General features: G+C 43.2%; 1 protein-coding gene across 2 annotated transcripts in view; it reads right to left on the bottom strand.

Moving 5' to 3' along the window:
• Nucleotides 1-3,084: 3,084 nt before the first annotated feature.
• Nucleotides 3,085-10,000, bottom strand: part of cltcl1 (clathrin, heavy chain-like 1) — a 42,152-nt gene continuing 35,236 nt past the window's right edge. For both annotated transcript variants that reach the window (XM_062543454.1, XM_062543455.1), the window contains 2 exons: nt 5,527-5,602; nt 3,085-4,885 (listed from right to left, as the gene is read on the bottom strand). In XM_062543454.1, the coding sequence (XP_062399438.1) occupies nt 4,764-4,885; nt 5,527-5,602 (198 nt within the window). In that variant the 3' untranslated portion in view covers nt 3,085-4,763. The remainder of the gene's footprint in view (nt 4,886-5,526; nt 5,603-10,000) is intronic.

Raw genomic sequence — 10,000 nt, 5'->3', positions numbered from 1 at the left:
TCACTGTAGAAATGATAGATGTGGATAAAATCAGGACACAGATCCATAGCAAGTCTTTTATACACAGACTCAAAGCCCAATACATATTCTTGTCAGATCGATTAAAGAATAACGACACAAAGAACATGACATTTTCATACCTGGATTTCAGTTTCAGTTCAGTGTCTAGCTCTGCGGTTGGTGGCATGGTTAACGGAATAATGACTGAGTGGCTTTGTCAAGATGTAGAAGCCTCTAACTACAGGTTTGCTACACACCAAGAACTAGAGAGAGGCATAGAGAGAGAGAGAGAGAGAGAGAGAGAGAGAGAGAGAGAGAGAGAGAGAGACATAGAGAGAGAGAGAGAGAGAGAGAGAGAGAGAGAGAGAGAGAGAGAGAGAGAGAGAGCCTATGAAAGCCTATTGTGGCCATATTTGTTAAGACCCCCACCCCCCCTGTCTCTCTCTTTCCACTTTTGCTGTCCAAGACTCAGCTATGAATCAACTTTCTAATTACTGGAACCAACAGAGCTGGAAGGAATGTTGCAAACTCGCAATTAGCCAAACAGAGCCATATGGTGCCTGTCACATCGAGAGAAGACCTCCCCAAACTGGTATGACAAGGAAACTCATAGACATAAATATGTTCCAATGCATATGATTACCATAAGCTATTAGAAGGAGGGGTTGTAAAAGATAGGCATTGCAGCACTGCCTTAAAACTTTGTCTGTTCTCTTCTGATGTCTAAGGCATTGTATGTAGGCTAGGCCTATCATAGGTTATTGCAATTGCAACAGTCAAATATTGCAATAGTCAAATCTGTATCTCGTTCAGATCCAAGCCAGCATTCATTCAGGATTTTGAGAGTGCTGAGTTTAAATGTTAGAATAAGTTACAAAACAACAATAATGCAAGTGTAAAAGTTCCTTTGTATGCCTTCATAATCTAGCAAACAAAAGGAACTGTTCTATTATGTTAACTCCAGGAAGGTGTTAAAAATAGATTGTCTCTTTCTGAATCGTCCTTCCTTGTTTAATTCGTTATGACCAGCCTTATCAGAGCGTTTTACAACATCTCTACAACATTCTTTACGTGCCGGAGTTCAGCATCCTACTAGTGAATTTCACATGACTGATGAGTTCCAGCTAACTACGAGTTACGCACATCAAACTGAATCACACTTGGCCGACAACCCCCGATAAGCGAGTTGACAGGTCTGTCGGGCAGACCAGACAACACACCAACCTCATCTCACTGAAGACCGAGCGCTACACACAACCGGTGCATGAGCAGTTATAAAGTTAACAGGCTACCACAAAGCCTGCTCATAAAACAGGTGTTTACTTTCCAGAGTCGCACACGCAATAGAACACGTCTTTCAAAACGAAAGAGCAGAACTTACCTGCCAAAATTGCCTTTCCAGGATGCGTTAGTTTGGCTTTACCAGCCGGAGCGGCTGCAGCCAAGGCATGAGGTCGGCGGAAAGGGCTGACAAATGTAACATTTTCGGACATGTTTAAGTTAACGCAATATCTGATATGTCAGTTTTACAAGTAAACTATGTTCGCTCAAGTCCGCCCCTCGAATTTAGACAGTTTCACAGGATGTGCAACAATGTGACAGTGGGGCGATGGGGCGGTTTAAATAGCGCTACAGTTTCACTGAGGGAGGCGAAACATCAGCCGTGGTCGGAGGATGTTCAGGCGTTTGACAGGCGAGAGCAGACCAGCCTATCCGGCACAGCAAAACGCCACGATTCAGCGAGCTTTTGCCGGCCCCTTTCACAAACAGGGCGGGGCAGATCGCTCTCTTTTCTCTGCCTCTTACTCTGTCTCTCTATCAAAAGCGTCACATCCTAGACATGAAACTACTTAAGGTGGACTGGACTGGCGCGCCAATCGATTCTACGAAACTCCATTATGAAGCCACTTGTTTCTCGGGATCTTGTGAAAGTTTTAACCATGGTTGCCAAGTCCATGTCCATGCCATTACAAAGCGAAATCCATTGACTTTGCATCAGGCCCACAGTGACACTCCGCGCCCAGTTGGATGTATTCATGTATTTAACAATTCTATAATTTTATTGTTATTCATCCTTAATTTATCCAGGAAGGTCCCATACAACATTTATTCTGTTAGTCCTGGTCCCGAATAAAAGGATTGCTTATGTAGACTACGTCATGCTTAAATTCCAAAAATTAAAGTAGGACATAGCCTAATCATGGTTTTCAGAAATGATCTAGTTCACAAAGACTTGCACAATTTATCTGGTGTTAAATATGTCCAGAAAAGCACAAGGTTTTGTGTGAATCATTGTGAAAGGTCTGTGTTCATCAACATCAACAACCCCAGTAGAGAGAATGGAGTTGGAGATTAAGATAAGCAGCAAAGTATCACATCCTTGAATAACACAGAAGCAAGATCCTGAGATGATACCGAGCTAACCAACTACAGCTGTAACAACTGGCAGCATGATGGAGAGAAAGTGTTACAATGGCAACAGCAGTTTGGGCAACAACTCAACATAATGTTAATACTGTAGGTACAGTAGTCTATAAAGGCTGACTTGTTGATACTACAGGCCATTTTCTCATTTGCTCCCTAAATTGCTAGTTGCTAATGATTTGTTATTGATAATTACTGAATTGAATTTTGCAGAATGCATTTACGTGCATGTAATAGCCTGTTCATACAGAGGGATGCAAAATGATTATAGTGAATCAAGGGGTCTTTGCAGCATTATTGTCATGTAGCCTACTGTACTTCTCTCTCTTACTCTGTTGGCATGACTTGGGATGTGACTGAGTATGCCTGTTTCAAGTAAAATATTTCACACTATTCCCAAACCATTCAGATATGATTGCATGATAGAGAGAGAGAGAGAGAGAGAGAGAGTAAATGTATGCCTAGTTCTGCTTTGGCAATGCACAAATATTTGTCATGCTAATAAAGCTCACTTGAATTTAATTTAATTGAATAGAGAGAGAGAGAGAGAAGAGAGGGAAAGAGAGAGTCACAGTCCACATAGACTGTGCACAGACTACTGTTCAGCCCTTTCCACCTTAAACAGAGCTACAAGGAGAGAAGAAAGAGGGAGAGCATGTCTCATGAGTGAGAGTAAACTTTATTCATCCGCCTGGACATTCAACACAACAGGAACGGACACAAGCATCTGTGTGGTTGAATGTGTTGGGGTGTGTGTGTGTGTGTGTGTGTGTTTGTGTGTGTGTGTGTGTGTGTGTGTGCGTGTGACCAGACCACACACAAAAAAAAACACTTGCACACCGTCGCACACAAAGCCTGCACATGAGCAGACTGAAACGCCGCCCCCCTCCCCATTCTCCCGTGTAACCTAGCAACCCAAAAAAGATTGCTTCAGTACACCATGTGTCTTGGCCTCTGTGTTCGTCTGTCTGCTTGTTTTTGTACTTTAACTTTTTTTCTATAAAAAGGTAATATGTTCGTAAGACTATGACATACACTTATGACAATGATACTGAGCATACATGGATACTGATTAGGGGTACCAACATAATACTATTATCATAATTATTATTATTATTATTATTAATATTATTGTAGTTGTTGCAGTTGCAGTTATTATTATTATCATTATTATTATTATTATTATTCTAGATATTTCCATGTATATAATTGTATTTCATTCAATGATTTAATCCGAACCTCATCCACAGAAATGATACATGGGAATATGTTTGTGTTTACTTAAATAAGAATGAGTACCATAAACTGTTGGTTTCTGTCTGTTCGCTTGTCAGTTTTAAATAAGTATGAGTACCATAGAGTGTAGCTTTCTTCTGTCTCCACCGCTGAGATGAGCTTGTTCACATCTGAGATAGAGGGTTGTTTGAGGTGTCTAATAAGCACTACAACTGTGGGTTTTGTGCTCTAGTTGCGTTGTAACTCCCTCATGAAGCACTAGCACATGCAGGCAAAAAACAAACAAACAAACAAAAATAAAAACAAAATAACAATAACACAAATGTATCGCTGTAAACACACAATCTTTCCTCCAATCCAGCAGCAATCTTCCTCCTCCTCTTACTTTTCCTCGCTGTCCTCTGCCCTCATCCACTTCCGGGTCATGATGAACCCACTTCCTGCCACTGATGGGGGAGACACACAAAGATCTGTGATTGTCATTGTCTTTCTTCCATTGGTGCCGATGCGCCTCCAGACCCAGTGTTCAGTACAGGAGATACGTTAAAGACTTTCAAATGAGGCAACAGGTAGAGAGACGAGAGACGTGGGAAAGGCGCTGGGCCACAGAGTAGTCAGGGGGAGAGCATCTACAGTGACTCTCCAAATTGCATGCATGCGTTTCCGTGCCAACACTCCCTTGTTGTCGTGGCGACTGCCGCCCGTTGTCCATGCAGTCGATGACTACGAGCAGTGCTATGTAAAACTCTCATATACTTTTTAGTTTTTCTTTTTTTTTTCTTCTAAAAATATAATGTCTTTTTTCTCTCTCTTTCTTAGAAAGCTGCTATCTGACAGTGGATAGTGATACACAGGTGTGTGCACACATGGTAAGGTGGGATAGATGCTACAGCGGCCTCTAGTGTTCGGTGTGGGTTCTGCACCGGCTCTTCTGCTGCTGCTGCTTGTTGCTGCTGCTGCTGGGCTGCTGCAGTGGTCTTCATGCTGTAAGGTGAGCAGGGGTTGAGGATCCAGAGGTATCTCACAGGCATACATTTCCCAGGATTCACAGCGCAAGGGGGGGGGGGGGGGTGGGAGGGGTATGATGGGTAAAAGGGTGGGGCTTAAGGCTGCACATTGAACCCGTATGTGGGCGCGGCATATCCCGGCGTGGTGTAAGCGTACCCAGGATAACCAGGCTGAGGGACTATCGGAGTGGGGCCAGCAGTAAGCATCAGCTGTTGACCTGTGGACAGACATCACAAGTGATCAAGAGAGCGGGCATGGGTGTTATGTGCAGTATTGTTTTACTTCTTACAGTACACCCCCTCCATTTGTTCATAACACATTTATACAGATGAACTAATTAATAAAACAAATTCTGTACTAGTTTGTGTTGCTGCCCACTTCATCCTGCACAGTTATTCTCATGTCTCCAGATAAAAGACACACTGTGTGTTTGTGTGTGTACAGTATGTGTGTTTTGCATGTGCACTGCATGTGCATGTGCACTGTGTGTTTGTGTGTGTACAGTATGTGTGTTTTGCATGTGCACTGCATGTGCATGTGCACTGTGTGTTTGTGTGTGTACAGTATGTGTGTTTTGCATGTGCACTGCATGTGCATGTGCACTGTGTGTTTGTGTGTGTACAGTATGTGTGTTGTGCATGTGTGTATGATACAGGCACACACTAACACACACACACACACACACACACACACACACACTAACACACACATACATACACACGTGCATATATACTGTATATACACACACACACACACACACACACACACACACACACACACACACACACACACATGCATATACATGTAGACACACACACACACACACACACACACATATACACACACACACACACTCACCATAGACCATGGCAGCAGGCTCCTGCACTTCTTCCTCTTTAGTTCTCTGGCTCTCTGCCTCCTCTAGCTTATCCACCTATCAGAGAAGAGACAGGAAGGGTCAGAGGGTCACAGTGAAAGGTCACAGAGAGGTCAGGCTATGTGGCAGAGTCAAAGTCAAACGCAGGGAGTCAAACTCCGGGCTCATTCCGTCATGACAAACATCAGCATTTAATGGCTTCAGATTTGAAAAAAAGAATGCTCTATACTGTATACACAATCCGATTTAGCCTGTGTCTGTGAAGAAAATCCCATCTTTGATTGTAAGCAGACCTAAAATGTTTTGGTCTGGCAAGGTGTTGAAGGTGTTACATGCAATCTGATGAAGGCCTTGAAGACCTAAACGTTATCGCCCATTAAACATACTCCACCCTCTTTCTCTTACACAGGCATGGTGTACTGTCAGATGCATTCCGTACGTGCTCTACACAAAATATCTTAACGGGTTACTCGACCTCTGGAAATGATACCCAGATTTTGCGGAGTATGACACGAGCGCACTGTCACCTAAATAATAAGAATGAATTACTAATTCATTAATAAAGAATGGATTTTTACTTGAGTGACGCCGGCAAAAATAAGACTGAATCGTAATCTACAAGGAAGCAGCATTAGGACTCGCGGTGGTATGCGGGGTTGTATTGGACACAAAGGAATCTAAAGTACCCATCGAAAGACACACTCATGCTGGCACCTGTGTGTGGAGCGGTGGCCTTAAATGTTTCCTTGGCGCCCCCATGCAGAGCCATAGAAAGAGAGAGTTGCGACACGCTTTGATGTTGCTGCCACACGATCAAAAGTTCCAAAAAACCTGTGCTGCTGAATGGCTGAACCGCAGGAGAGTGGGATATACTTCTGGATGCTGGAAGGTGTAATCAATTAACTCATTGACTACTGTCCAAGAGATTGGCTGTTAATAGTTCGAAAAGTCTCATGACGAGGAAATAGCCAGGAAAAAGCGCCTATGGAAGTCTACTGTATGGGAGTGTCGCCACTCTGTTTTATCTACCGCTCTGCCCCCATGGTACTCTAATTCATGGGTTTCATCGGGTCCCTTTCCACAGGTGGATTAATCACACACCATGTACTGTAGTCTGCATTCATAATCTAGGTGCTTGATTTGATACACCTGTGGAAAGGAACCTGATGAAACCCATAACTAGAACTGGTTGACCACGGCCACGTCACCATTCCTTGGAACATGCCATCAGCTCCTGTGCGGACAGGTGCTATTATATCATATAACGTGTGATTTCCTGGTATTTGTTGACATGGCGATAGAGTCAGAGGGTGAAGTGCAGGTGCACTAAAGTTACTCACGCAGCGGCTACTTAACTGGCACAGACAGAGAGCAACGCACAAACAAACTCTTTTGACGCGCTCCTTCCTGACTTCTGGTGATAAGCATGAAAATGAGAAGAGGATGTCGCTCACTCTGGCTCCAAATGCATTTAAATGAAAAATTGGATCTGAAGACGGCCTGGAGGTTGAAACGATACCCCAATAAATTATACATTTGAAACGAGACTGTGTGTGTGACATCTTGTTATTTTGAAGCAACTCAGCTGGAACATGGTAATATGATAATATGATAACACTTACAGTATTACTGCAATACGCATGACCTCATTATACAGATTACCTGAGCATAATATATTTGTCATTGCCATTTCACTTCCTTCTTATTCACATTTGCCATATTTGTGACTCTCTCCCTCACATGAAGAGAAGCCTCTAAATGCTAATGTTGCTTCACAATAAAATACAACTTCACAACATTCAGAGTGAGCAGCCCTGTTTGGTTGTCTGAAAAACTAAGCTGGCACGGACGTACTGCAGATATTTTTTGATCAAATCCTTTTAACAAACAGGAAAATAGCCATGCTACACGTTCATGTTCTGATATCAGTCCTCTGTGTTGGTTCACATCTTCCATTTCGCCATATTTCACTGTTTACCCGAGAACATTTGGTTTCGTTCCAGTCTGCGCATCCAAGACCCCCCCTGCCCCCCCCCCCCCCCACCCCTTCTGTGGCAAAGGAGTCTCTGATGTCACTCCCATCCCGACGGTGCTCAACCTTGACCCCCTCTGACGCCCAATCATCTCTCAGCGTGACAGCTCCCCGCCCCCTTGGCTGTGAGAAAAGCGTAAATGTCAGGCCTCCTGTCATGACTGCTCAGGAGCCCCAGCGACATTTCTGAGCGTCCCCCCCCCTCTCTCTCTCTCTCTCATCTTCCCTCTCTCTCATCCTTTCTCTCTCTCTCCCTCTTCCTATCTCTCTCCTTCTCTCTCTCTCCTCTCTCTCTGTGTGTGTGTGTGTGTGTGTGTGTGTGTGTGTGTGTGTATGTTTGAGGAGACTCCACACCACACCCAGGCAGATTAGGCTCCTGTCTCATCTCCCCATTTCAGTTCTTCATAAAACACTTCAACCAAAACACACCTCTGAGTTAATATGGCTACAGAAATCAAATTTAGGAAGGTTTAACTTAACAAATATGGGCACAGCTCTCCGTACTTGGTTAATCAATTGGAGATCTTCATGACAGTTCCTTTTTAGTCCAGGACTGTGATGTCTAGTTAGCTGTAGTGGGTAGACTGTGGTGTAGTCTAGTTAGCTGTAGTGGGTAAACTGTGGTGTAGTCTAGTTAGCTTAGCTGAAGTGAGTAGACTGTGATGTAGTCTAGTTAGCTGTAGTGGGTATACTGTGGTGTAGTCTAGTTAGCTTAGCTGAAGTGAGTAGACTGTGATGTAGTCTAGTTAGCTGTAGGGAGTAGACTGTGGTGTATTCTAGTTAGCTGTAGTAGGTATATACAGTACTGTGCTGTAGTACTTAGCTGTAGTGAGTAGACTGTGATGAAGTCTAGGTAGTTGTAGTGGGTATACTGTGATCAACCCCAAATGTTAATACCTATCCTTTCCCATTTTAAAGGTCCAAGAGAATGGAAATAATTTTTTGGTTTTCATGAATTATGAGAGGTTGTGCATAAACAAAGAGCTATCATGAACATGAGGCATGGTTGTGCCCTCCTTCATATGGAAATCTTGAACTTAGAAATAGACACTAAAAAACTGTTTAGTCAAACAGACCATTTCAATACCCAGCCTAAATATATGGTTTTAATTAGTCTTGTAAAATTGCAATTGAGTTTATTTTTTTAAATCAAAGTTGAATATATACTATTTTAACATCAGAGAACACAGTGCAATACTCATCCATTCTCTGGGACCTTTAAGTGGGTATACTGAGATAGTGATGCTTTTTAAGCGGGTATACTGCATAGCCCTGCATATCACGTAGACTACACCACTGGTCCAGGACTAGGCTTAATCTTCGTTCTCCTTGTAATCCATCCACCCGTCCCCCATAATCACCTCTTCAAGCTCCACTTTCATCTTTTGGACAGTGAGATCCAGAAAGACAGAAGATACAGTAGCAACAAAAGCCTCCGGGCTCACGCATGTCCAATTAAATAACTTCCTCATGATTGCTTAGCTACTCCTTCTGCCCTCCTCTAAAGTCCTTATTTCTGGCTAAGTCAATCCGTCATCTCTTGCTTTGCCCCCCACTCCACACACAATGTTTAAAAGGATTTACAGTTGCTATCACTGTCCTCTGTATTTAGCTATGTAATAACAAATTAGATTTACACAATAGTGCTCCTTGATTTATGGATTCTGTCTGTGGTATGTTTCTCAACGTATTGTGTCTTACTGGAGTGTGTGTGTGTGTGTGTGTGTGTGAGAGAGAGAGAGAGAGAGAGAGAGAGTGTGAGAGAGAGAGAGAGAGTGTATGTGTGTTGATAAGAGACAATGGGGCACTATTTATTCCACACCAGACAAAAACACACAGTCAGCCATGCCAAGATGCATCATGGGATACGTCTCTACCAGGGCCTTGTCCCTCACTCAACAATAACAGTAAGTATTTTAATAACGTTTAGTAATGTCTACCTAGTATGTTATTAATGTGGGTGTGTTTTAGCTGAGTCTGAAAAAGAGAACACACAGGTTTGTTCTAATCTGTTTGCATATGTCTTAGTGTGTGTGTGTGTGTGTGTGTGTGTGTGTGTGTGTGTGTGTGTGTTCAGTGATGCAGTAGGGCAGTCTAGAGTGTTAGGTGGTGTTAGCAGTGAGCTAAGAAGCCAGCGTCAGACTCACTTAGAGGGAGTGAACATGGAGTCAGTAATGCACTCAGTAGCTTAGGGCTGCTCAACCTTACTCCACATTACAGTCTCTCTCTCTCTCTCTCTCTCACAAGTTCAATCACTCAAACATGGCCTCACTCCCTTACATACTATTTCACTCACTCACTCACTCACTCACTCACAGACTTTCACTCAGTGCATACTGTTTAATTCACTCAGTCACTCATCCACTCTCTTACTGTTTCACTCACGTACACTCACTCACATACACACTCTCTCTCTCTCTGTC

This window comes from Sardina pilchardus, chromosome 8 (genome assembly GCF_963854185.1).
Source record: "Sardina pilchardus chromosome 8, fSarPil1.1, whole genome shotgun sequence".
Taxonomy (NCBI): Eukaryota; Metazoa; Chordata; class Actinopteri; order Clupeiformes; family Clupeidae; genus Sardina; species Sardina pilchardus.
The sequence above is the reverse complement of the archived record's forward strand: the minus strand, read 5'-3'. Positions and strand labels throughout refer to the sequence as shown.